The sequence below is a fragment of the Zootoca vivipara genome, chromosome 12 (assembly GCF_965207765.1).
Source record: "Zootoca vivipara chromosome 12, rZooViv2.hap1.1, whole genome shotgun sequence".
Classification (NCBI taxonomy): domain Eukaryota; kingdom Metazoa; phylum Chordata; class Lepidosauria; order Squamata; family Lacertidae; genus Zootoca; species Zootoca vivipara.
This window is the reverse complement of record NC_142595.1, coordinates 9377460-9402948: the sequence shown is the minus strand read 5'-3', so window position 1 is coordinate 9402948 and position 25489 is coordinate 9377460. Positions and strand designations below refer to the sequence as shown.

The 25489-nt window shown below is 42.4% G+C and overlaps 1 protein-coding gene across 7 annotated transcripts in view; it reads left to right on the top strand.

The window, feature by feature from the left end:
- The window catches only part of ANKRD17 (ankyrin repeat domain 17), a 97065-nt gene that overhangs the window by 68159 nt on the left and 3417 nt on the right, over positions 1–25489 (top strand). For 4 of the 7 annotated variants that reach the window (XM_060282268.2, XM_060282266.2, XM_035102042.3 and 1 more), the window contains 18 exons: positions 1030–1178; positions 1759–1870; positions 2789–2934; positions 4142–4284; positions 5250–5463; positions 6797–6972; positions 7580–7742; positions 8351–8446; positions 9460–9576; positions 10373–10544; positions 12883–13330; positions 14409–14564; positions 15649–15798; positions 16699–18350; positions 20503–20700; positions 22496–22747; positions 23634–23812; positions 24321–24485. In XM_060282268.2, coding sequence (XP_060138251.2) covers positions 1030–1178; positions 1759–1870; positions 2789–2934; positions 4142–4284; positions 5250–5463; positions 6797–6972; positions 7580–7742; positions 8351–8446; positions 9460–9576; positions 10373–10544; positions 12883–13330; positions 14409–14564; positions 15649–15798; positions 16699–18350; positions 20503–20700; positions 22496–22747; positions 23634–23812; positions 24321–24485 — 4688 coding nt within the window. The remainder of the gene's footprint in view (positions 1–1029; positions 1179–1758; positions 1871–2788; positions 2935–4141; positions 4285–5249; positions 5464–6796; positions 6973–7579; positions 7743–8350; positions 8447–9459; positions 9577–10372; positions 10545–12882; positions 13331–14408; positions 14565–15648; positions 15799–16698; positions 18351–20502; positions 20701–22495; positions 22748–23633; positions 23813–24320; positions 24486–25489) is intronic. The other 3 variants (XM_060282267.2, XM_088655845.1, XM_088655844.1) reach the window with 2 other exon arrangements.

The following is a 25489-nucleotide window of genomic DNA, read 5'->3' as shown; positions in this document are numbered from 1 at the left end:
CATGGTTTGTAACAAATTATCGTATTTCCTTGAATGTAATGTGCACCTTTTTTGGCGAAATTACATCGCAAAAATTAGGGTGTGCATTAGACATGATGCCACTTTAGATTTGATTGCAACCTTGAAAAACACCGCTGACATAGCAAATACTTTTTTTGGTTTCAAGGTTGTGAAAACTGAGGTGCGCATTAGATTCGATGGCACATTAGATTCGCATGAACACAGTATAGTTAGCTTAAACTAGCTTCGGAAAGAATGATTTGCAGTCAGATTGTTCTGAAACTGATGTGAGTTTAAACAAGAGGCCCTGGTCCGGATGCCACAACAATCAAACTGTTAAGAAAAGTGAAAGTAAAGCAGTTGTAGTCCTCCTGGCCATGCAGAAAGTGCAGGAGCCCAAGACTCAACAAGAGTTCCTCCATATGCTTGTCTCACTAAAGCATGACTTTGTACGACATGCAAACTGGGCCAATGCCTTCTATCCTAGGTCAAATATTTTGAGCATAGTTCCCCTGAGTTAAGGAATCCCTATAGTTCTTCTCACTAAATACTCTGATCCATACCTAATTGTAACTTTGTGGTTTTCGTTTTTCAGACTGTTGGGTAGAAGCAGAAATATTTTAAGAAGGATTGAATGGCTATTGGGTTCTAACAATCCAGTCCCAGATAGCCAATTTTTTTTAATGTCAAACCTATGTTCTATCAAACCTTCCATTTCTCAGCAACTCTTATTAGACATAGCAGTACATTCCAAACCAGAATTAAATTGGTACAGACTAAATTTCGGACTGCTCTCATTAGGGCCAAATGCTGTCATCTGCCCCCATGCAGCTGACTCTTCTTGGCTACGTTTTTACCCCAATGAAAGAAAGGCAAGAGCATGGCATGTTTTAGAGATTGATTTCAGCCTAAGGAATACCGCTTTTCACATCTTGCCTAACATGCAGCTTTTAATTAGGCCATTTTGAGAAACTTTCAGAAGTTCTAGATAATCATACTTCTAATAAGCACAATTGTTCTCTCCAATAGCAGTGAGTGGAAGAGCACCTGCGGTGTCGAACACTCCTACCCACAGCATTGCGACGTCTGTCTCCCAACCTCAGACACCAGCTCCAAGCCCTATCATTTCTCCCTCAGCCATGCTACCAGTCTACCCTGCCATAGATATTGATGCGCAGGTAAGCCAGAAATAAGCCATAGACTCGCATACTCACTCCTCCTCCAGTTTTAAGACGTTTAAAGCTGCTTCTTGTGTTTTTGAACAAAGTGCACTTGCCTGTTACATCCGAATATCATGAGCTATGATTTGAACCTAACCATGGTTAGAGAAAATTACCCTGGTTTGTTAGATAAAACTCTTAATACACATGAAGATGGGAGAACACGAGCCCAGTGTTTACCACAGGGTGTCCTTGTTGCATCAAATCACATGCACATTTACTCAGTTCTGAATTGTGCTTTTGTGTTTTGTTTTTGACATGGAGACATTAGGAACATTTTGGGAATGTTCCCGGTTTAATGGGAATGGCTCCCGGTTTAAATGGTGATTCTTTAGCAGAGACTGAATTAGATGGATTTCCTAAATTGCACTGTGTTTATTACAAAGCAGCTTTAGAAGCAGAGCGCCTCACCCAAAGACTCCACAGGCAATAATATTTCACATTTAATGATGTTTGTGAAGGAAATGTACATCATTTAACTACAACAACAAAGTATAAGGAAAGCCCTTAACGTGTTGAAATGGCGTTTGTCTTCCAGACTGAAAGTAACCACGACACTGCTTTGACCCTTGCATGTGCTGGTGGACATGAGGAGCTGGTGCAAACGCTCCTAGAGCGGGGAGCTAATATTGAACACAGGGACAAAAAAGGTACATGCCTGCTGATAAAATAATGGCATAAACAAGAGTTTTCTGTAGATGACAGATTTACATATGCTGGTTTTGACCTTTAAAGCCCTATGCGGCCTAGGACCCTCGTACTTACGGGACTGCCTCTCCTGGTATGTCCCGCAGAGGACCCTAAGGTCCATGAATAATAATAGCTTAAAGGCCCTGGGCTCTAAAGAAGCCAGACTATCCTCCACCAGGGCCAGGGCTTTTTCAGTGATGGCTCTGACCTGGTGGAATGCTCTGTCCCACGAGACTAGGGCCCTGCAGGACTTGATCTCCTTCCGCAGGGCCTGTACAACAGAGCTATTCCACCTGGCCTTCAATTTGAATTAGCCTTATCCTCTGTTCCCTTTCCCCTTTCCTCTTCTATGAAGAAACCCTTTCTGGGACCCCACATTTAAATTCTTATTCACACACCTCCCTGCTGGCCCTAGTAGGACCAACTTGGCCAGTTAGCCCTGGTGATCATTCGATGTCTACTGACTGGTTTTTTCTTCTTCCAAAAATGACTCCTGAATTTTTGAATTTTATTGATATTGATGCTGCATTTTATGTTGTATTCTATGCTGTTTTAAAGCCACATTTTAATCAGTGAATTATATTTGCTGTTAGCAGCCCTGAGACCGGTTTTTAAACTGGGAAGTGCAGGGTATAAATAAAAATTTATTATTATTATTTATTATTATATTCCCGTGGAAGGAGATCCTCCTCCAACTAATGTGTGATTCTGCTATACATAACATTTTCTACCTGTAAAATTAATTTTATTCCAGGTGTCCTGTATTAGGGTTGTTGGTTTTGGGGCGTTTTTTTTTTGTCTCCTGTTAAAATTTGTTGTTATCTTAGAAATGGGTACAAGTCAAAAATCCTTAAGCGGTGCCTATTTCCCCCTTCCAGGATTTACCCCCCTTATCTTGGCTGCTACAGCTGGTCATGTCGGTGTTGTTGAGATCTTGTTGGATAATGGTGCAGATATTGAAGCTCAGTCTGAGAGAACCAAGGACACACCATTATCTTTAGCTTGTTCTGGAGGAAGACAGGAGGTGAAGTAAACAGTACCTGTTGTTGCATACTAACTGAAAGCCTTTCACTGTGGTTAATACCCGTCATATAACTCTAATCCTTGATTCTGAACACACTCCTTGAAAGCTTGTTCAGCTGTTTCCAGTTAGAATTTACAGAATTATAATCAATTTAAAAATAGGTGTTTCTGATCATCTCATCACTGCTGTACCAGAAGGCATGGAGAGCATAAGAGCTACAGGATCGTGAAGGCTAGCTAATGTTAAACATGTGTCTCCCAAAGTGTTACTCCCAAACTGAGGTGCAGTATTAAAATGCCAGCTCAGCCCTAGACATGTAATATTTAACAATAGTATTCTTTGCTAACCATATTTTAAAACCAGTGTAATCTATTGTTTTATGTTGTTTATTTGATTGTGCAAATTACAATGGTTCTTGTTTCTAGCGACTTGGTATGTTGTTGCAAGTCACCTAAAGACCACCCTGTACTGTAGTAGATGTCTTCTTTTTCATCATCATCATCATCATCATCATTATTATTAGTAGTAGTAGTACTGCTATTTGCATCTTTTTAATTCTGTAACTCTGATTTAAGATAACTAAAGTAGAATCGGGTTAGGAGTTTGTTACTCAGATTTTCCTTGGTACCCCGATGGGCAAAAAAATAACAAGGGTGTTTACTAGGTAAAATGGTGGTAGTTATCCAGAGAATTTTATGACTGGCGCCATGTATATAGAATCATAGAACTGCAGAGTTGGGTGTGACCCCGAGGGTCGTCTAATCCAACAAGTGACACTACTGATTTCAAATAAGGGTTCTCTGCCCCCATTTACCTTATGGAACATGTATTTGGGAAGCTTCTCCTGTGTTTCTATGTTAAGTAACAAATATGCTGTGACATATGAATAAACAATATCTGATTTAGGCACCATTTGTATATGAAGTGCCATTATAGCCCCAAGTCATTGTATAATCATCTTGCATGGTTAAAGCAGATCTTATAAGTGTTTATACCATGACAGCATCACTAGCATAGTACATAATCATACATTCTGTCTGAGCCACGTGGACAGCATTGTGTGTTCTACCTGGAGTAACACAGATGTGGCAATGAGCCTCCATTTCCATGCTGTTTCCTGAGGGGTCTCTGATTGCAGTTCTGTGTTCAGGGTGGGAGTGATTATCATTCCTCGAAGGTAACTATTTGTATTTTTACAACAATTCAGGTGGTGGAGCTTCTGCTAGCTAGAGGGGCAAATAAAGAGCACAGAAATGTTTCTGACTACACACCTTTAAGCTTAGCTGCTTCTGGTGGTTATGTGAACATCATCAAGATACTGTTGAATGCCGGTGCAGAGATCAATTCAAGGCAAGTTCTCTTTTTACGCTCCTGTTTATTTCATGCTGCTCTTGTTTCTTGTTATGCTCTTCCATTCTACCCTAGGTTCACAACAGGGTTCCAGGAGGACCCTTCTCATACCGAGAGAAGCTTTAAACTGGGCTCTTGATCCAAAGAAAGGGAAACAGAGCAAGTTGTGGATGGCATCTATGCCCAGACCAGGTGCCCTGGTGGCCCTGATACTGCAGTATAATTTAGTGGACTTCTGTTGAGATAGATTTCTCTTTTTCTCTCCAGTAGCTATGTGTCCTGTCACAGAATCAATTCCTTGTTATGCTCCCTCCACCCTATCTAGTAACGTCAAAGCATCTTCTATGACTCTTATCTTGATTTCACATGACAGCCCACTATTTACCATGTTACAACTCAGGGAAGGGATCCTTACTTGGAGACTGAATCCTCTCCTACAGTGAAGAGAAATAGTTGATAGTCTGAAGCAATGGATAGGAGAGGTTTTTGTGCATAACAATCCTATCCAGTTTCTTGAGCCTTTGCTTTGGGAAACTCTAAAACCAGTCATCTGGGGAGAATTTTCAGTGGAAGCTGTTACTTAAAGAAAGAAACAAAACATGCACCTTACTGATCAAAGACATAGCTGAACTGGAAACTTAAATATAAACATACAGAGAGCAATATGCTATATAATCCAAAGAGGAACTGAATTAAAAACTCTTGAAATGATTATGATATTGGCTTGTAAATCTGATTATTGGCTTGTAAATTTACAAAATGTGTTTAAACTACTAGGTGCTAACCATAACGAATTACACTTACAGGTACTGTATATGGCCCCTGTAGCTCCCATTTAGGTACCTACAGGCACCTATAGGTTCATATGTACATGGATTTTCATATTGTAGAAATAGGTAAATGCGAATTAAAAAATCACCATGCTATATGAAGTTAAAATGTAACCCGTGTTCATTTGTTTCCAGAACTGGTAGCAAGCTGGGCATCTCTCCATTAATGTTGGCAGCCATGAATGGTCATACTGCTGCTGTTAAGCTGCTGTTGGACATGGGTTCTGATATTAATGCACAGATAGAGACCAATAGGAACACTGCCCTGACACTGGCCTGTTTCCAAGGAAGAACCGAAGTGGTTAGCCTTCTCCTTGATAGAAAAGCTAATGTTGAGCACAGAGCTAAGGTAGGAAGATCTTGGTTTAAATGTCTTCAGCTTCAGTTTGTTAGTACTTCTATTACTTTTCACACTCCAGAGGCTTGTCTGCTCAGTCTTGAATGTACTCAGCCATTCTATGTCCACCATCAGGGTAAACAAATTTTATTTGCTTTATTGGAGTGTTGACTTTGTATCGTTCCTCACTGCTTTGCGGGTAACTTTGTAAAAGGGATATACGCTTATTAAATACAGCAAAAGAATTATCATGCTTATTTATTTATTTATTGCATTTATATCCTGCCCTTCTGGCAAGGCGCCCAAAGAGGTTTACAAGGCAAAATCCTAACGTGGAAAAATGGGACAGAATATTTTCAGGCAAGGTTCAGGAATTAATGCTGGCTCTCGCTCCCTGGCCTGTGTTTCTTCTCTCAAGCCTTTCCTGACAGCCCACAGACCTGTCTTAAGCAGCCCCAGGGAAGGCGGGGTTGCCCCAGTAGTTATCTCAGACTGTTGGTGGCCTTTTCTGGAGCTGGTATCCATCCATCCATCCTCCACCCACCCGAAGGAGCACATGTGGTTTGTACTCCTTTGATTCTGTTTTAAATCATCACTATGGTGATGAAACAGGTTTGATGTGGATAGCGGGGGTGGGGGGTGGGGAAGAGAAAGTTTTAAAAAGTAGGTAAAAGGAGGGAGTTCTTTATTCCCAACACATTCTATTTGGAGAGAAGTGGAATGGGTATAAAGTGATGAAACTGTTGGATCTCTCTTCATTCAGCTGTTAATAGTTGAATATTCCATACAGTAGAGTACTTGATAATCAACATATTTTGCAAGCTTATTCAATGGGAATTGCTTCGGGAAGCATGCATAGTACTGCATCCAGGACTGTCAACAGGATTTTTTTGGCGGGCGGTTGGGTCCAGCATACTGTATGTACATCTAGACCAAGCCCCTGCAATGCAGGAATCTCAACTAAAGCATCCGTGACAGATGACCATCCAACTCTGGCAATGTTTGCCCACTTCTGCAAGGACCTCATCTCTTCTCCAAGAATTCTCAAAGATTATAGACAGAGGCTCTTGAGATTACACCCGCAAGCTCCATTAGTACCCTTGGGTGGGAGGTGTCCTGACATTCATTACTGATAGGCAAGATGTGGGGAGAGAGTCCTAAGAACTGTCCCAAATATATTGCCAAATGGAGTCAGAAGTGCTTTATTTTCTTCAGTTTTGCTTCACTTTACAAGGCACAGGCTTTGTGAGTTAACAGTGGTCTCTGATACTCTGTAAACTAGAAATGATTGTTGCCTTCTTGTAGCTATAGGTTTTCACACATTTCTAATGTATTCTTAACCTAGACCGGCCTGACACCCTTAATGGAAGCTGCCTCTGGTGGATATGCAGAAGTAGGTAGAGTTCTTCTGGACAAAGGTGCAGATGTAAACGCTCCGCCAGTCCCTTCTTCAAGAGACACAGCTCTGACCATTGCAGCAGACAAAGGGCATTACAAGTTCTGTGAGCTGCTTATTAGCAGGTACCATATTTGATTTGATTTGAAGGGGAGGGTCAAGAGGCCTAGGTTAAAAAGAATGCTGCTGGCTCTAGGATCTGATATGCTATCTATGGGTGTTTACTAATTAGTTTCGTTGAGGAATTAGCAACCTCAGCCCACACAGAAGTTGCACTTATAATAGAAGAGTTGGTCTGATGAAAAAGTTTTGATTGGTGAATTTTTCAGGCAACAACTATGTGTGCTTTAGAGAAGGTCTGGCATAAATGTTCCATTCCTGAGTGGCAATTCCATAATTGCAATTCCAGAGACACTACTATGGAGGAAAACAAGAAATTGTAGGTTCTGATGTGTCACTACAAGTCCTCCTATGCGGGCTGCACGATGACAGCCTTACATTTTTATGTATATAGGAAGAAAATGGCAGCTGTTAAGATAGAAGGTGTGCAGATGCCAGGAGTTCGTGTTTCAAAAACGAACTATTTCAGAGTTGTTTAGAATCGGTTTTATGAAGAGCAGGTGATGTTCTCTAGAAATGCTGTCCCTCCAACTTCCACCACCTTTCTAAAGCCAGTAGCAATTCAGATGTTTTTTGTTTGTTTTTGATCAGGCTTTTTTATTTTTTTTGTAGGGGAGCTCACATCGATGTCCGGAACAAAAAAGGAAATACTCCATTATGGCTTGCTGCAAACGGTGGTCATTTAGATGTTGTCCAGTTGCTAGTACAAGCCGGAGCAGATGTAGATGCTGCTGATAACAGAAAGATAACCCCACTGATGGCAGCCTTTCGAAAGGTAGAGTGAAAAAGCTTTTGCTTTGCTTCTTTTTAACCCTCTGATAAAAAAGAAATAATTTGTTGCAGCATGAATTTGGAAATATAACTGCATCACCCACACAGTGCATGGCAGAAGTTTAATAAATGGACTGTTGCGCTTTCCATAGTGTGCGGTTTTCAGGGGGGAGACATATTTATATAACAATTGCAAAAAAAAAAACCCCAAACATATTGGCAGTGTGTGCAATATTGCAATTGAATAAGCTGCCCTCACTGCTTTTCTGTATCTCAGAGTATTTTCAAATGCCTTGCTTTATTAAAGAAAACTGGAGTTTTTCTCCCCTAGCTTCACAGATTGGCATTTTTTTGGTATGCTTCTGAAGCTTCTGCTGCATTGGGGAATTAAGGTTGCTGCAGTTACCATAGCTGCCAAGTTTTCGCTTTTCTCGCGAGGAAGCCTATTCAGCATAAGGGAAAATCCCTGTAAAAAAGGGATAACTTGGCAGCTATGCAGTTACTCTTTTCACTGAATTGTCTTTTATAGTTTAGTTATTTAACTCAAATGCATTTAAATGTGCAGCCTACCTTCATGTGAAAGGGACTAATGCTGGAAACCTTCGTTCTTAGGGTCATGTAAAAGTTGTACGCTACCTGGTAAAAGAAGTAAACCAGTTCCCATCAGATTCAGAATGTATGAGATACATAGCAACAGTTACTGACAAGGTAAGGATAATTTGCTGCTTAAGTTACTCAGCAAAACTTTGGTAAAGCAAGTGTTTCCCAGTAAGCGGATGAATACATCGTAAGTGCTTATTCGAACCTTGCACATCTTGACCCTGAACAGCATTGGACAGACTCTTTTTCTCTGACTTTACACTCCCTATTCACTTGTATGGCTTCATTCAAGAGCACACTATTTTTGTTTTAGTGTGTTTAAATATTTAACCTTCCTAATCCCAAAGTATGTTACACAGTTAAATACCACAGGAGGGGGGGAAATAAAATGCAGACCAGAGTTAACATTGTTAAATTTCTATGCCTCCCTTCATCCGAGGATTCCAGGAAAGTTTACAATATAAAAACAAAAAAATACAAAACAATAACACCCCACACACAGTTTAAAAGGTCATTAATAGTTTAATTAGCCAAAGGTTGCAAAGCTCCTCTCCCTTCCCACTTTTTCTCAATACAGTATATTCATATCTGGTCTCAGCATAAGAAGTCCTTTCCTTGGTTCCAATAATTATATACAGTCTTTTCCCCCAACCAAACTTTTTTTCAAAACTAGAGCACTTCTAAATCCTGTTTTGCCATTTGGAATCTCTTAACTCCCACTCTAGAGAATTCTGTCCCTGCAGCATTTGTCATTCCACAACCTCTCCAAAACAATTACAACCCTTTAGCTTTTACTGGCAGAATAAAATCCCTCTCGCAATGTGCTTTCTTGTTTGTCTCCTCTCCAGCCATCTTTCCATTCTTATATGAAGAGACACAGCATATCCACAGTCATTAGCGGTTCAGCCCCTTTAATGCCACAGGAGCATTCCAATCTATTCCTTTCATTTCTGCGCTCTTGCCTGTTTGTTAAGCAGCTTCCCTTCCTTTGCAGGCCATAATGAGCCCCTAATGCTCCCTGTCGGTTCCCTTATTGCAGCGTTTGAGGCTGGCACACCCACTATTTGTTCAACTGCTTGTGCCAATTCAGAAATGATGTTCTTTTTGCATTGTCGTCGCAGGAAATGCTGAAGAAGTGCCACCTCTGTATAGAATCAATTGTTCAAGCCAAAGACAGGCAGGCTGCTGAAGCAAACAAGAATGCAAGCATTCTTTTAGAGGAGTTGGATTTGGAGAAGGTAACACTGCAAGTTCAGATTTCCACTTTAAATCACTTTATATGCTGGCTTTCTGTAGTTGCTCAAGGCAGGTCATGCAAGAATAAGAAAAAAAATAGCCATCAAAAAACACTCCTTGTGGTGGAGTTGAGGAATCCCCCTACTGTCTCCCCGAAAAGGAAAAGTTGCTAAAATGTTTAATTCCCAGCTGAAATAATCACTCTGAATTCACTGTGGGGCCAGAGGTTCAACCTCCTCCAGGAGTGGAAAGCCTTTATGTTCAAAGTTGAGAGGCTCTTCCAATAGAATCATAGAATCACAGAACTGCAGATTTGGAAGGAACCACGGGGGTCATCTAGTCCAACCCCCTGCAATGCAGGAATCTTTTGCCCGATGTGGGTCCCGAGAACCCATAACCTTCAGATTAAAAGTCTCATGCTTTACCAGTTGAGTAATCCCAGCTTCTGTGGCTCACAGTGGACTCATTGGTAGACAGCTTGCCCACAAAGCTTGATTCAAGGCCATATGATTTCCCCTCTGCTGGCTTCCACTTGGTCTGGATGCAGGATGATCAAATTAGCCACTTCGCCTTGGGCTTGTGACAGTGGGCTTGGGCAAGCTTCTCTTCCCACTACCTCAGCCTTCCCACAATGTGGGGAATTAGTTTAGAGCTTTGGGAAGGCAGGGTACTCTTATAAGTAATCAGCTGAGGCTGATGCACAGCAGCATCCAGTCCCTTCCTAATGCTAAGCTGTAAAGCCTTATCTGCCTAAGGTGCCGTTTCCTTTCATCACTGTTGAATGAATTTGACTTGCAGCTACGGGAAGAAAGCAGAAGGCTGGCATTAGCTGCTAAAAGAGAGAAAAGAAAGGAGAAGAGAAGAAAGAAAAAGGAAGAGCAAAGGAGGAAGCTGGAAGAAATAGAGGCAAAAAACAAAGAGAATTTTGAACTACAAGCTGCTCAAGAAAAGGAAAAACTAAAAGCTGAAGGTAGGTATTTGATTTGTGGGTACATGGGCTCAGAGCAGGTTTCAGCAGTTGTCCAAAACACAAAAGATGGCTGTTCTTCCATTTTCAGCACCTCTCCTCTGAAACATAACTGAATGTTAAATCATTAAATCCTGCCAGCTTTAATATATCCAATCAGTTAACATCTAACTGGAAATAATTACAGATTACTGAAGAAAATAGGACATTGTCATAGATCAGTGTTAAAATCATGGGGTAAAGATAAATGGCAGTCAGTTACGTACAGTGGTACCTCGGCTTCCGACCGCAATCCGTTCCACAGAGGCAGTTGCTCGCCGAAGCAGTCGCTCGCCGAAGGAACGCTTCTGCACACGCACGAAGCGCCGATAGAGTGCTTCTGCGCATGCACGCGCTGCGCAGATCGCTTCTGTGCATCCGATGCCACAGAACCCAGATGTAAACACTTCCGGGTCCGTGGTGGTCGCTCACCGAGGTAGGCGTAAACCGAGGTTTGACTGTAGTTTTTCTGCTGCAGCTGGTGTTTCCTTTCAACCGTCATAATAAACATTTCACTCGGGGTGGCTTTTTCGTTTGTTTGTTTGTTTGTTTGCAAAGGACTACCACTCTTGACACCTGCAGTGGGGGAAACATTGCCTTTCATGAGCTTTTAGGTTCACGCAAAGAGATTGAGTTCCCATTGGGGCATTTGGCTACCCTGTGAGCAGCTGATCCTCCAAATCATCTGTTTAATTCTGATTGAACCTCTCTCTAAACAGCAGTTTGCCGCAAGGCACTCAAAGTTGTTGCTTGAAGTAAAATAAGTGTGGAGACTCGTGGAAGTTGTTTTATGATTCTTTGGATCCTGGTATTGAAGAGGTTGCATATCAAGGCCAATAGGCAGAACATGATAGCCATTTCTTCACTGTTCAGTCCTAATTATAGTTGGTTCTCAACTTGCATATTATTAAATAAGCATTTATTATAAAAAACAAGAGACTTGTGGCATAATAAATACACATTTATTGTGTCACAGATTTATCAGATGGACAAAATACAGGTGAAACTCAGAAAATTAGAATATTATTGAAAATACATTTATTTCAGTAATGCAACTTATTCTTTTTTATTTTTATTTTTTCAAATGCTTTCTTTTGGAAATTCCACAGTAATAAAGCAAATTGTTACAATAATACAAAAATAAACATCGCTATTACATTTCATTAATTACATTCCATTTATAATTGACCCACCTAATGACAACTAATTACAATTACAACAAATAAAGGCTTGATATATCTTGCTTTGCATGTCATGCATCTATATCATATATTGGTTTCACCTCTTAAGTTGCATTACTGAAATAAATGCACTTTTCGACGATATTCCAATTTTCCGAGTTTCACCTGTATTATCCTGAGTTGAAAGATTCCTTTTTAATTTATAGTGTATAGTAAATAATTTTCATATATTATCTAAGGATCAAATGACGGCTGATCCCTTTTTAGATAAATTATTTTAGTTTATTTTTTAAAAAAATTAACTTTGATGGTGTAATGCAATAATTTACTGTGCTGGTCGGTGACCGTAATAAAGATTTGATTGATTATCCTGAGTTGCCATAATAAATTTGTGCCATGAGACTCTTTGGGTTGTTGTTTGCTGAAAGCAACTAACATGGCTACGCCTCTGGAAAGTATCCCTTAGAGCATTGATGGCCAAACTTGGCCCTCCAGCTGTTTTGGGACTACAGTTCCCATCATCCCTGACCACTGGTCCTGTTAGCTAAGGATGATGGGAGTTTGGCCATCACTGCCTTAGAGCATATCAAAGTAGGAATCAGCCTTTCTCAATTGCAAATGCTTAACTAAAATTGCTTATGTGAATACATTGTGGCTTAGTCCAACATGTCATTATCCACCTATGCAAATAATAATTTGTGTACATGTAAGCATGTTTCTAATTGAGAGTATTTGGAATCCCCTTATCCCAGGGCATTCAGATATGACTGTCTGCTTATAAACCTGTTCCTGCTCTGAGAGCTTAATCTTTCCAAACCCTCTTCATGTGGAACGGCAATAAAGTTGTCTTATCAATCAGTCCCTAAACGTGTTCCAGTTCCCTGGATATTTGCAAATTACAATTGTATTAATTTAAACTGCTTTTAGAAATTGTGTGTGTGTGTGTGTGTGTGGCCATATGCACTAGGTAAATAGGTTTGAAATATGAAGTAGTATTAAAGGATGTTTGTGCTGTATAAGTGACTTGCATTGATATTCACGGGCCAGTAGCATAGTAAAATCCTGTTCAGGCAAGATGATTACTGTGGACTTTAGTCATTCTTCTTCTCGTTCTCAATTAGATGAGCCAGGGATCCTAACAGAACCACCCAGTGCTACCACAACGACCACCATAGGTATATCTGCAACATGGACAACTTTGGCAGGTTCCCATGGCAAAAGAAACAATACTGTCACTACGAGCAGCTCTAAGAGGAAAAGCAGGAGAAACAAAATTGGCCAAGATACTGTTCAGATCATCTTTGATGATCAGCTCCCCATCTCCTATTCTCAACCAGAGAAAATAAATGGCGAATCCAAAAGCAGCAGTACCAGTGAAAGTGGTGATAGTGACAACATGAGGATTTCCAGCTGTAGTGATGAAAGCAGCAATAGTAACAGCAGCCACAAGAGTGACAGTCTTTCTTCCACAGCAGTCACTAATGCTCAGAGCAGCAAGAAGCAGCCATCTGTGCTGGTCACTTTCCCAAAAGAAGAGCGAAAAGCAGTTTCTGGAAAATCTTCAGTCAAGTAAGCTACTTTAGCTTTTTTACACACGCACACACACACACTGTAATCTCATCTCTTGGGGTATCCTCAATGCTTCCATCTTCTTCCCCCAGTGTTACTTCATGGACCAGAACTGTGAAATTATTATTTACTTTTTATTTTGTTGAAAAGTCTGCCTTTCTACCAACTTTGGTACTCAGAGTAGCTTACCAGAATTATTAAGAACAAACCAGAATATATGATGCCAGTAGAACTGACCGTTTAGCAGCAGATAAAATAGCATGATCAATAGCTATTTGAGCAGCCAGGCTAATTTGGCTTAGTTCTGAGTTGCTTAATTGGAAGACCATAGTGTAACAGAAGACCAGTGAATGCAGCCGACCCAAAATCATAGGTGGGAGCTTTTCAAGATCCTATTCCCACAGCAGCCCCTCACCTCAGCCCTCCTCCCTACCTCTCAGAATCACTGCTGGAAAACAGGCTACATTCAAACATTGAAATCAAGAGAGTCCAGTGACAATTGGTGCCTTTTGCATCTTAGACTATCCAAGTTCATGCAGCTTTTCCCCTTTTAAGATTTTACTCCTGCCTTTAGGCAGCCCATATATGCTGATGAAGAGGGAAGGGTCCAATTTTGAATTAGATTGTTCAGTTACATTCTACTGCTTGTGTTTTTACATATGAATGGTCTTTGATTATCAGTTGCTAGGTGCATTTCAAGCTATGGTTTGCATGAAATGCAAGAGGAAAACTTTGTTTTCTTATGTCTTGCTAGTGTAGATTACTTTGGCGCTGTTCTTTGTCTGCCTCATTTTTCCCCCACGCTGAATCTTGGGATACTGAGATTCATCCTCATTTATATCCAAATGTCTTTTCTTCTAAACAGGCTTACAAACAAAAGCAAGCAAACAGAAGCCAAGCATACTTTGTCTGTGATTGATCAGTTTACTTTTTAGCACGGTGTTAAATTTAATATTCTAATACTAAAGATGTTATTAAAGAGCTAAACGAGAACCTCTGCATTTGTCTTTTACATTTTTCTCATAAGAGTTACGTTAACAAGCACTCTTTTTTCCTCCCCCCCCCTTTCCTCTGAAAGGTTGTCAGAAGTTATTAGCGAAGTAACTGGCAATTCCTTATCTACTTGCACAAAACCTTCTCCATCGCCGCTGTCTTCTCCTAATGGAAAATTGACCTTAGCTAGCCCTAAACGTGGTCAGAAGAGGGAGGAAGGATGGAAGGAGGTTGTAAGAAGGTAAGTCCAATTCTGTGATGGTGCTAATTGCCAGTGATTCTCTACCTCATCCATCCACCCACCTCTAGTCCTTTGAACGTTTTACTTTAAACCATGCTTTGCATTGCTGGCAAAATTAGTCATGGTATGGCACTTTCATTCCTTGGTCATCAAAGTCTGTAACTTCCAAGAGAAAGCATTAGAACCTGTTTTCTGTGCCAGCACCTGAGAAGCAGGATACGAATACATTCCCCATGCTAGTGTCTTCCTGTTTTGTTTTTCTCTTTCTCCTCTCTCTTCAGCTTTTTGTGCAGACTCGGGACACTTTCACAGCTACAACTATTAGCAGAGTGCTTCAGTGCTTTGTTTCAGCCAAAGCTTTCTAATGTTTGGCCCTGTTCACCTCAGTCTCCAAAGGCCATGTACAGTGGACCCTCCGGATACGAATTAAATTCATTCCCAGGGTCCATACTTAACTTGAAAAGTCCATAACTGGAGGCGCTGCTTCTGCGCACGCACGCGTGCTGCGCGATAGAGCACTTCTGCGCATATGCACACAGTGAAACCTGGAAGTATGCACTTCCGGGTTTGCTGTGTTCACAACCCGAAAGTTACGTATCCAGAGCGGTACGTAACTCGAGGGTCCACTGTATTAGCGTTTCTGTTTATACATTTGAAAGGTGGGTGGACAGGAGAATGTCTCGTAAGAACGCCTTTCTTCTCCACTAAATATCCATAGGGTGAATTCCATGGATGTCTTACTTGCGCAATGGGACTTCCAGATTCTCTCTTTCGCCTCCCCCCCAGCCCCCAGAGCAGATTTGGTGGGGTGCAGGGGACTAAAGGGGAGAGGAGAGGAAGAAGAAGCCCAGTTGCGTAAGCAGACACCTGCTTGTGCTACATTGGATCGCATCCATAGCCAGCCTTTGGGCCTCTTTGATTTCAGGCATGGCATACATGTTACAAAGCTTACAAGCCGCTGGAACACCTCATTGTATCATACATACTTGCTTCCGACCATTTGCTACCAGACTTTTAAGTTTGATACAAGTATACTATACTAAATCTGTTCTACCTGATTGCCGTAATTTTCTCTGTTTCTTAGATCAAAGAAGGTTTCTGTTCCATCAACTGTCATTTCCAGAGTTATTGGAAGAGGTGGTTGCAACATCAATGCTATCCGGGAGTTTACTGGCGCGCATATAGACATTGATAAGCAGAAAGACAAAACAGGGGACAGAATCATAACAATAAGGTAAATTCCAATCCAGGCACTGTTTAAGTTAAGTTACTGAATTGGTTTGGAGGACACTGTATTAATTTGCCATTCAGTTTATATAAGAAACAGATTTCAAACTAATTTCTGTTAGATGGACATTTATTTATTTATTTATTTCATACAATATATGCACTGCTTCAATTTATATATTGCTTGATTACTTTAAAAAAAAAAAGCTCAACAACTTCAAAGCGGTAAACATACATGGGGCTTGTATGCATCAGAATGTTTCCATGATTCCTTACCCTCCAGCAGGGTTGGTCCTGTTCAGAACTCCAGCCAGCCATTCATATCCTCTTCCAAGATGCTATAAGTCTGTCAGTTAACCAAGCAGGCCCATTTACGCTCCCCACCCACTTAGTCTGCTTTTTCCTATTCCACCTAATTGTAGCTTCTGGAGGCTACTGAGCATGCTCAAGCTTCCTCAAGCTTTTTAAATCTTTTTTTTTTACTCAGAAATATGCTGATACCCCACTTTTGTTTCTCAGAGGCCCTGTTGCAGCTGAAACATTAACATTTTAAAAATGGAATCAGTCCTAACCTTGCTGTCTGAGGGAACGGTTGTGTATTCCACCGTTGTATCATAAAACCATTAAATTTCATCCATGCGAAGGTTTTTACACTTGCATGCATTTTTCTAAAAAGGGGAAATATTTCTTCTTAAGCTTATCCACAAATGAAGAAGAGGTCTTCATGCATTTGTTCCTGAAGGATGCGTTTAGACCTGAAGGATAGCTCAAGTCAGTAGAGGATGACTCTTAATCCCAGGGCAACCCCCATGTTGGCCAAGAGATTGCAGGGGTTGGGGTGGGCTAGATGCCCCTCAGGGTCCCTTCCCACTCTACAATTCTATGATTCTATTCAACTCTCTTACAGGGGAGGCACAGAATCAACAAGACAAGCAACACAGCTCATAAACGCTCTGATTAAGGATCCCGACAAAGAAATCGATGAACTAATTCCAAAGAACCGTTTGAGAAGCTCTGCGGCCTATCCCAAAACAGGGACGCACGCCAGCACCACGACTACTCACAATTCCGTCGCTGGGAGCAAGGTGACCACTGTCGCAATCTCGTCGTCATCTCAGATGGCTACAGCGCTTTCTGTGCCTGTCCTTCCTCCAGCACCAACACATAAAGCAGTCAAGAACCCAGTGAATAACGTGCGGCCTGGATTTCCAGTTTCTCTGCCGTTGGCGTACCCTCCTCCCCAGTTTGCACACGCGCTGCTTGCTGCTCAGACTTTCCAGCAGATCCGTCCGCCGAGGTTACCCATGACCCACTTTGGAGGAACTTTTCCGCCGCCTCAGTCCACCTGGGGTCCTTTCCCAGTTCGGCCTCTGAGCCCTGCAAGAGCTACTAACTCACCTAAGCCTCACACGGTGCCTCGCCATAACAATCAGAACAGCAGCGGTTCTCAGGTGAATTCAGTGGGTTCGTCGGCTCCCAGCCCAACAGCTACCACAAGTCCCGCCGTGTCTGCTGTGCCTGTTCCTCCTGCAAATGGCAGCCCCAGCTCACCTTCCGTCCGAAGGCAACTATTTGTCACCGTGGTCAAGACATCCAGCACCACCACGACCACAATTGCAACCACGGCCAGCAACAACAGCACAACGCCCACCAACGCCACATACCCTTTTCCTACTGCCAAAGAGCACCACCCTGTGTCGTCCACTTCCTCCCCTTCACCGCCAGCCCAGCCAGCCAGGGTTTCCAGAAGCAGTCCTTCCGAATGTGTCGCAAGTTCTCCGAGCAAAGGGGCGCCCGCCTCGGACCAGGATGGGAGTAGCCCCCCAGTAGCGGAAGCAGCAAATCTGACCAGCAACAGGCAGGCGAATAGCGGCTCTGCTGGGATTCCCTCGGAGCATCTTGCTCAGCCTCAGTCACTCGGGTCTGTTTCCCAGGAAGCAAGGCCACCTTTGCAGCAGCCTCAGGTTCAGTCACCAGATCCGCGAATGGCCGTGCCTCCAAACTTAGTAGCTGCGAGTTCTGCTGCCCCAGTAGTTGTGCCTGCTAGTACGCCAGCGAACTATCTCTTGCCTCAGGCATCGGCGGGACCTGCTCAGCCATCTCCGCCAGCTAAAATGGAAAGCCCCGCAATCAGGCTGCCATCCCATGGGGCAAACCCCGTGCACAAGAATTCCGCTCCTGTTCAGAGTTCTTCAGTTGCCGTCCTCAATATCAGCCACATCAAAAGACCCCACAGTGTTCCTTCTTCAGTGCAACTCCCTTCTACCTTAAGTACGCAAAGTGTCTCTCAAAATTCTGTCCATCCGGCAAACAAGCCCATGGCTCCAAATTTCAGTGCTGCTTTGCCCTTTGGGCCCTTCAGCACACTGTTTGAGAACGGCCCTGCCTCTGCTCATGCCTTCTGGGGTGGATCTGTCTTGTCGTCTCAGGCAGCGCCGGAATCCATTCTGTCTGGGAAGTCTTCATTTCTGCCAAACTCGGATCCCTTGCACCAGTTAGATACTTCCAAAGCCCCAGGTTTTAGGCCCCCACTTCAGAGACCAGCTCCGAGTCCCTCAGGTGAATATTTCTGTATATTCCACATGGATAAAGTGATCTTCGGGTCTGATTGTTCCAGCTGTGTGTGTGTGCAGTTGGGCGGGGTGGGGTGGGTTTTTTTGCCCCAACATGCATATCTTTACACTTAACCCTTGAGCCTCATCTGCTGTTTTGCTGTCCATTCATTGTCTTGGTTTCCTTGGTAAATTGGGTCACATCACTGCTGACTCTAGTCCAGTTATGAACAAGTTAAATAGCACCAGTCCCAATACTGATCCTTAGGAGATTTCCATGCTTCCTTTTTCTCTTTCCATTACCAGTTACTAATCCATAGGAAAACCACGATGTTCTAAATTTATTCAGGGGAATTTGGTAAGGGATTTTGTCAAAAGCTTTTTGAAAATCCAGGTACAGTGGTACCTCTACTTACGAATTGAATGTGTTCCGAATGCACATTCGTGAGTAGAAAAAAATTGTAAGTCGAATCCCATAGGAATGCATTGGGAGAAAAAATTCGTAAGTAGAAGCAACCCTATCAAAAAATTCGTAAGTAGAAAAAATCCTATCTAAACCACATCCAAGATGGCGGATGGAGCTCCATTCGTAAGTAGAGTTATTCCTAAGTAGAGGTACCACTGTATATAATGTTGACTGGATCACATCTATTCATATGCTTGTTAACATTCTCAAAGTAAAAGATTGGCATGGTAGAACTTCCCTTTATACAAGGCATGCTGTGATTCTTCCCCAGAAAGGCTTGTTGTTCTGTAAGCTTCATAATTCTATGGTTTTTTAAAATAATGATTTATTTTCCCCAATTTAACCAAAACAGTTGCTAGGTTAACCGACAGAATTTTGGATGCCAACTGGAGCAGGTGACTTGTTTGAGATTTTTCAGTTTCCCCGAGACCTTGCCTTGTCACTTCTTTTTGATTCAGTTCTTCAGATGCTAGATTTTGGTCCAGACATGGGTAATCCCATTGAGGATCATCTGCAGTGAAAATAGATGGAGGAATGAACTGGGAGATAGTAGAAGCATTCTTTGCATCTTACAAGAATTGATTCAGATTGTGCAATCTCCTATCTATACTCCTCCATGGCCAGAATGCAGTTACCACATTCCAGGATAGTCCCTTCTCTTGGTTGAAAGACGGGGTGAGCTCTGTAGACCAGTGTAGCCCAGTTTGGTAGGAGGGGGGCGGGGAGAAGCCCTGGTCACCTGGAGACCCTTGAGCTTCCCATCTTCTTCTGACTTTTGATTTCCCCTGCACCCCCACTTTTTTCCAACCCTTTAAAACCATCCCTTCCCTTTCTACACACTTCCACAGTCAAAGATGCATTTTTATTTTTGTAGAGAATCTGGGATGGAATTCTCGGAGTCAGCTGCTCTGCACGTAGCTGGGAGGCTTGGCATAGAAAATTTGTCTCCACCTCTTCTGACTGAGAGTGGGCAGCAAGGGCTCATCAATCCAACAAATTGGCTGCTGAGTGGTTCCTGTCTCCTGTAGCCCAGTTGGAAACAGTAGCACCACTTGCTCTACTGTCCTTTCCCCCTACATCTGCCATACAAACAATATTAAGAGATTTTGACAGATGCCTTGATTTTGGCTTGCATAACATATTTTCTCTAAAACATAGGCAGTTTTACTACTTTATAGAGCAACTCGATACTGGCAAAAGAGGCTTCAGTGTAGAATGAATGGGGAAAACAAATGGAAATGGGTGTGGGTGTGAATTAAAAATGAGAACAAAATTATAACCCATTGGTGCTATGCTTCATGAGAGGATAAGGCAGATGTTTTATTTGTTTGAAAGTATGCCGGAGGTGTAATTTTCAAAGAGATGATTTTAAATGTGTGTTACTGAGCATCTTGTTTAATTTCAAATAGAACCACTGATTCATTGAGATATATTTGAATGGTCAAACCATAAGAATACAATATTATAAGGAAGCACATAGTCTCAGGAATCAGTGCCATAAAAACATCTGTTAGAGAAAAGCAGTCTGGAACAAATTAGTTTTCCAGGCTTCATAGAAGAGAATCATAACTATTTTAGTCCAAAATGGAAGCAAGCTGTACAAGATGCAAAAGTTAGTTCCTTCCCTACACCTCCTGCTTTGAATGCTGCTATTTTCCCAGAAAGTACTGACATTTTGCACATCATTCCATAGGTATTGTCAGTATGGATTCACCATATGGTTCTGTAACACCACCTTCTGCGCACTTGGGTACCTTCGGCTCAAACCTTTCAAACAGTCAAGTATATGCACCAGGAACAGCCCTTGGGGGAGCACCGGCAGCTGCTAATTTTAACAGACAGCATTTTTCTCCACTGAACCTATTGCCTCCATGTTCCTCTGCATCAAATGGTAAGCTGTTAAAAAAAACAACCACACTTATTTTGTTGCTGTAATATAACTCTGGGTGTTCCAACTTTATTTTTGAACTCCTGAATTGGATGCCGCAGAGAAGAATGGGTTGGTTGCCTTCTCGGGGAGATCTACTCCGCTTTGTTCCAAGTACGTTTTTATCATCATCATCATCATTTGTTATTTGTACCCCACCCATCTGGCTGGGTCTCCCCAGCCACTCTGGGCGGCTGCCAACAAAGATAAAAAATACATTAAAATGTCACACATTAAAAACTTCCCTAAACAGGGCTGCCTTCAGATGTCTTCTAAATGTCAGGTAGTTGTTTATCTCTTTGACATCTGATGGGAGGGCATTCCACAGGGCGGGCGCCACTACCAAGAAGGCTCTCTGCCTGGTTCCCTGTAGCTTTGCTTCTCACAGTGAGGGAACTGCCAGAAGGCCCTCGGCACTGGATCTCAGTGTCCGGGCAGAACGATGTGGGTGGAGACGCTCCTTCATGTATACTGGACTGAGGCCATTTAGGGCTTTAAAGGTCAGCACCAAAACTTTCAATTGTGCTCGGAAACATACTGGGAGCCAATGTACGGTAGGTCTTTAAAGACCGGTGTTATGCGGTCTCGGCGGCCACTCCCAGTCACCAGTCTAGCTGCCACATTCTGGATTAGTTGTAGTTTCTGGGTCACCTTCCAAGGTAGCCCCACATAGAGCACATTGCAGTAGTCCAAGCAGGAGATAACTAGAGCATGCACCACTCTGGCGAGACAGTCCGCAGGCAGGCAGGGTCTCAGCCTGCGTACCAGATGGAGCTGGTAGACAGCTGTTCTGGACACAGAATTGACCTGCGCCTCCATGGGCAGCTGTGAGTCCAAAATGACTCCCAGGCTGCGCACCTGGTCCTTCAGGGGCACAGTTACCCCATTCAGGACCAGGGAGTCCTCCACACCTGCCTGCCTCCTGTCTCCCAAAAACAGTACTTCTGTCTTGTCAGGATTCAACCACCATCCATCCTCCAACCGCCTCCAGACACTCACACAGGACCTTCACAGCCTTCACTTCTTTCTAATCCATTGCTGTGAAGCTCTAATGCTATGTGCCTAATTATAGACCAAAGTCTGGTGCACTGTAGCTCAGCTGGTGCTGCAGTAGAAAACCATCATCATCATTTGTGTATCACCCTTCATCCAAAGATCACAGGGAGGTTCACAACATAAAAATTCAAAATGAGAACACAAAATGCATACCGGTAGTAAGCAAAAAGACACAAACATGTTTAAAAGGCCATAGAATTTTAATCAGCCAAAGCCCTGATTGTACAGAAATATTTTTGCCTGGTGTCTAAATATATGTAATGAAGGTGCCAGGCAAGCTGCCTTGGGGAAAGCATTCCACAAACGGGGAGCCAATATGGAAAAGGCCTGTTCTCATGTCGCCACCCTCCTGACCTCTTGTGAACAAGGGCCTGAGATGCTTACTGCAGGTTCCGGGTCAGTTAATAATAATAATAATAACATTGCAGATCTGATGTGCAAACCCAAGCTCATGAATTTCACGTATCTGAAGAAGTGTGCATGCACACGAAAGCTCATACCAATGACAAACTCAGTTGGTCTCTAAGGTGCTACTGGAAGGATTTTTTTTATTTGCTGTTTTAATAAGTCATGAAATTTTCTGAGCCTGCATTGCTACTTCTGCTGAGACTGGTGTAGAGAGAGTATTTTTGAATGCAGCCATATTGCCTTTAAATACTAGGACGGATGTCTGTAACTTGTTTAAATATTTATTTTCCTCTAGAACCACCTGCTCAGCCAGTGTCTGCTGGAGTCAGAGCACCATCTCCAACCCCTTCATCTGTTTCCCTGGGGTCAGAAAAACCCAGCAATGTCTCTCAGGACAGAAAGGTCCCTGTCCCAATTGGAACAGAGCGTTCTGCACGTATCAGACAAACTGGAACGTCTACACCTTCTGTTATAGGGAGCAACTTGGCCACTCCAGTGGGGCACAGTGGTATATGGTCTTTTGAAGGGATAGGAGGAAACCAAGCTGGTATGTATTGCCCCTGAACAGACATACTTATTTATCATCATCTGATTTTCTATTGTGGTTGTTTAGTCGTGTCCGACTCTTTGTGACTCCATGGACCAGAGCACACCAGGCACTCCTGTCTTCCACTGCCTCCCGCAGTTTGGTCAGACTCATGTTGGTAGCTTCGAGAACACTGATTTTCTATTAGAGGAGAGCTAAGACAATTGATTAGGTAAAGGTACCCCTGACCGTTAGGTCCAGTCGCAGACGACTCTGGGGTTGCGCGCTCATCTCGCTCTATAGGCCGAAGAAGCCGGCATTTGTCTGCAGACAGCTTCCGGGTCATGTGGCGAACCAGAGCAATGCACGGAAACACCATTTACCTTCCCGCCAGAGTGGTACCTATTTATTTACTTGCACTTGATGTGCTTTCGAACTGCTAGGTGGGCAGGAGCTGGGACCGAACAATGGGAGCTCACCCTGTCGTTGGGATTCGAACCGCTGACCTTCCGATCGGCAAGCCCTAGGCTCTGTGGTTTAGACCAGAGCGCCACCTGCATCCTAATTGTCCTAAAAAGACAATTGATTAGGACAACTTAAAATGCAGAAATAACATTCTCACTACAAATGGTAGCCTTGACAAATCTGCATTGCAGCATTGTTCATGAATTGACTAATGTTCACAAATTATTTAATCCTGCTTTAAGAACATAATTTCTTTTTAGTCTCACCATGAAGTATTAGCTGCCACTAAGTATCCCTTACCTTACCGATGACCAATCTGGCTCTGTACTTCTTGTTTAGATGGTTCTGCCAAGTGTACAGGACTCTAACTGCTACTTCCACAACTGAATAATTTAGGTTAAAGTGTGCTACTAACGGATAATACCCACTTCTTTCTTGCTAGATAAAGTAGATTGGTGCCACAGTGGAATGGGGAACCATATGATTCACAGACCAATGTCTGATCCAGGCGTATTCTCCCAACATCAAACAATGGAGAGAGACAGCACAGGAATTGTAACTCCTTCCGGTACATTCCATCAGCATGTCCCTGCTGGATACATGGACTTCCCTAAAGTTGGGGTAACGATCCAAATGTTGTTGTTGTTTTTTGCTATAAACTCAGACATAGAAGCTTTCTAATATGCATATCCTGTTTAAAAGCTACATCATACATTATTTTTTGTATCGGATTCTGCATTACCTTTGTCATTCCGTTTTAGTAGTTTTTGGTGGGCCTTGTATTATAAACCTCTTTATAGCCAGAGGGTGAGCAAGTATCAGTTTGCCTGTGTGGTACACTGACTGTTCCTAGTTACTTCCTTAAATGGACCAGGAGCAGCACTTGAGCTTCCTGGGAGCCACATTTTGGCCACCTTTACACACGCAGAACTATTAATTCAAAACTATGCAAACAAAATCATTTCACAGAGAAGTTGTGAAACAAATTTCTTTGGCAGATTAAGTATGTTGATTTTATAATTTGGATGAAAACACACACCCTTTTCGAAATTTGAGAGATAAAATGATGTTTATTGTGACTGTAGAAATATAAAGTATGTTGAGCAACTAGCTCTTTTCCCCCTTACAGGGCATGCCTTTCTCAGTGTATGGGAACGCAATGATTCCTCCTGTCGCACCCATTGCAGATGGTACTGGAGGGCCTATATTCAATGGACCTCACGCTGCTGACCCATCTTGGAACTCACTTATAAAGATGGTTTCAAATTCCACAGAGAATAATGGCCCTCAGACGGTAAGCTTAGGGGTCGCATAGTCAATGTGCTAATAACTTCCAAACTACAACATTACTATTCCACCTCCTTTTCCAAGTTAAAAGTGTTGATTGGCTAGGGGGGAAAATTAGGTATAACAGGACCCCAGCAGAGATTTAAAATGGTAAAATACGCAGCGAAGTAAAGCGTGGAAATATAGGCTGTTAGACCTTTAAAATATGCCCTTGTGAGTCCCAGCATAGGAAAAGACCTCACGCTTGGTAATTTAAAAACGGGTTTACTTACAAACTCTTCAATTGTCTGTTTCCTGTACTTTTCCATACATTAGTCAGAAAAAAGATGCACAGGCAGTAAAACTTGGTTTAGTTCCAAAGTGAAGAAAGTTCCTAAATTATTGGTATAGGAACTCAAGAGCGGCTTGTTGGAGCCATGTGGCTGGAAGCAGCAGCTCAGAGCTCCTCAGAGTTCACATGTAGACAGAAGGGGAACATTAGGCTTGACTACCTTCCTCCCAAGGTGAGGAGAAGTGACCTAGTTAAGCCTGGCAGAACAGCTTACTCTATGGCATTAACCCCTTCATGCATTAATTAAGCTTAAGCATGTTATATAATAATAATAATAATAATAATAATAATAATAATAATAATAATAATAATAATTTATTATTTATACCCCGCCCATCTGGCTGGGCTTCCCCAGCCACTCTGGGCGGCTTACAACAGAAAAATGAAATAAAATAATTAAACATTAAAAGCCTGTTTTTAATGTTGCTTGAATGAGACTGACTATTCCGCAAAAGGGGGTACTTGGCTTTTCGTTTACTGTAATGTCTGACCATGACCCTGCCACATATTTAGGTGGCCCAGTATCCAACATGGCATTGTTACTAATTATACAACAGGTATGCAACCCTAGTGCTGAGTTGTGGATGAGTTTTTTGAGCAGAGGTGGCATTTAAATTGCCATCTGTCTCTGCAGTCAGAGGCAATAGGCTTAATACTGATTGCTTGGAATCACAAGTCGG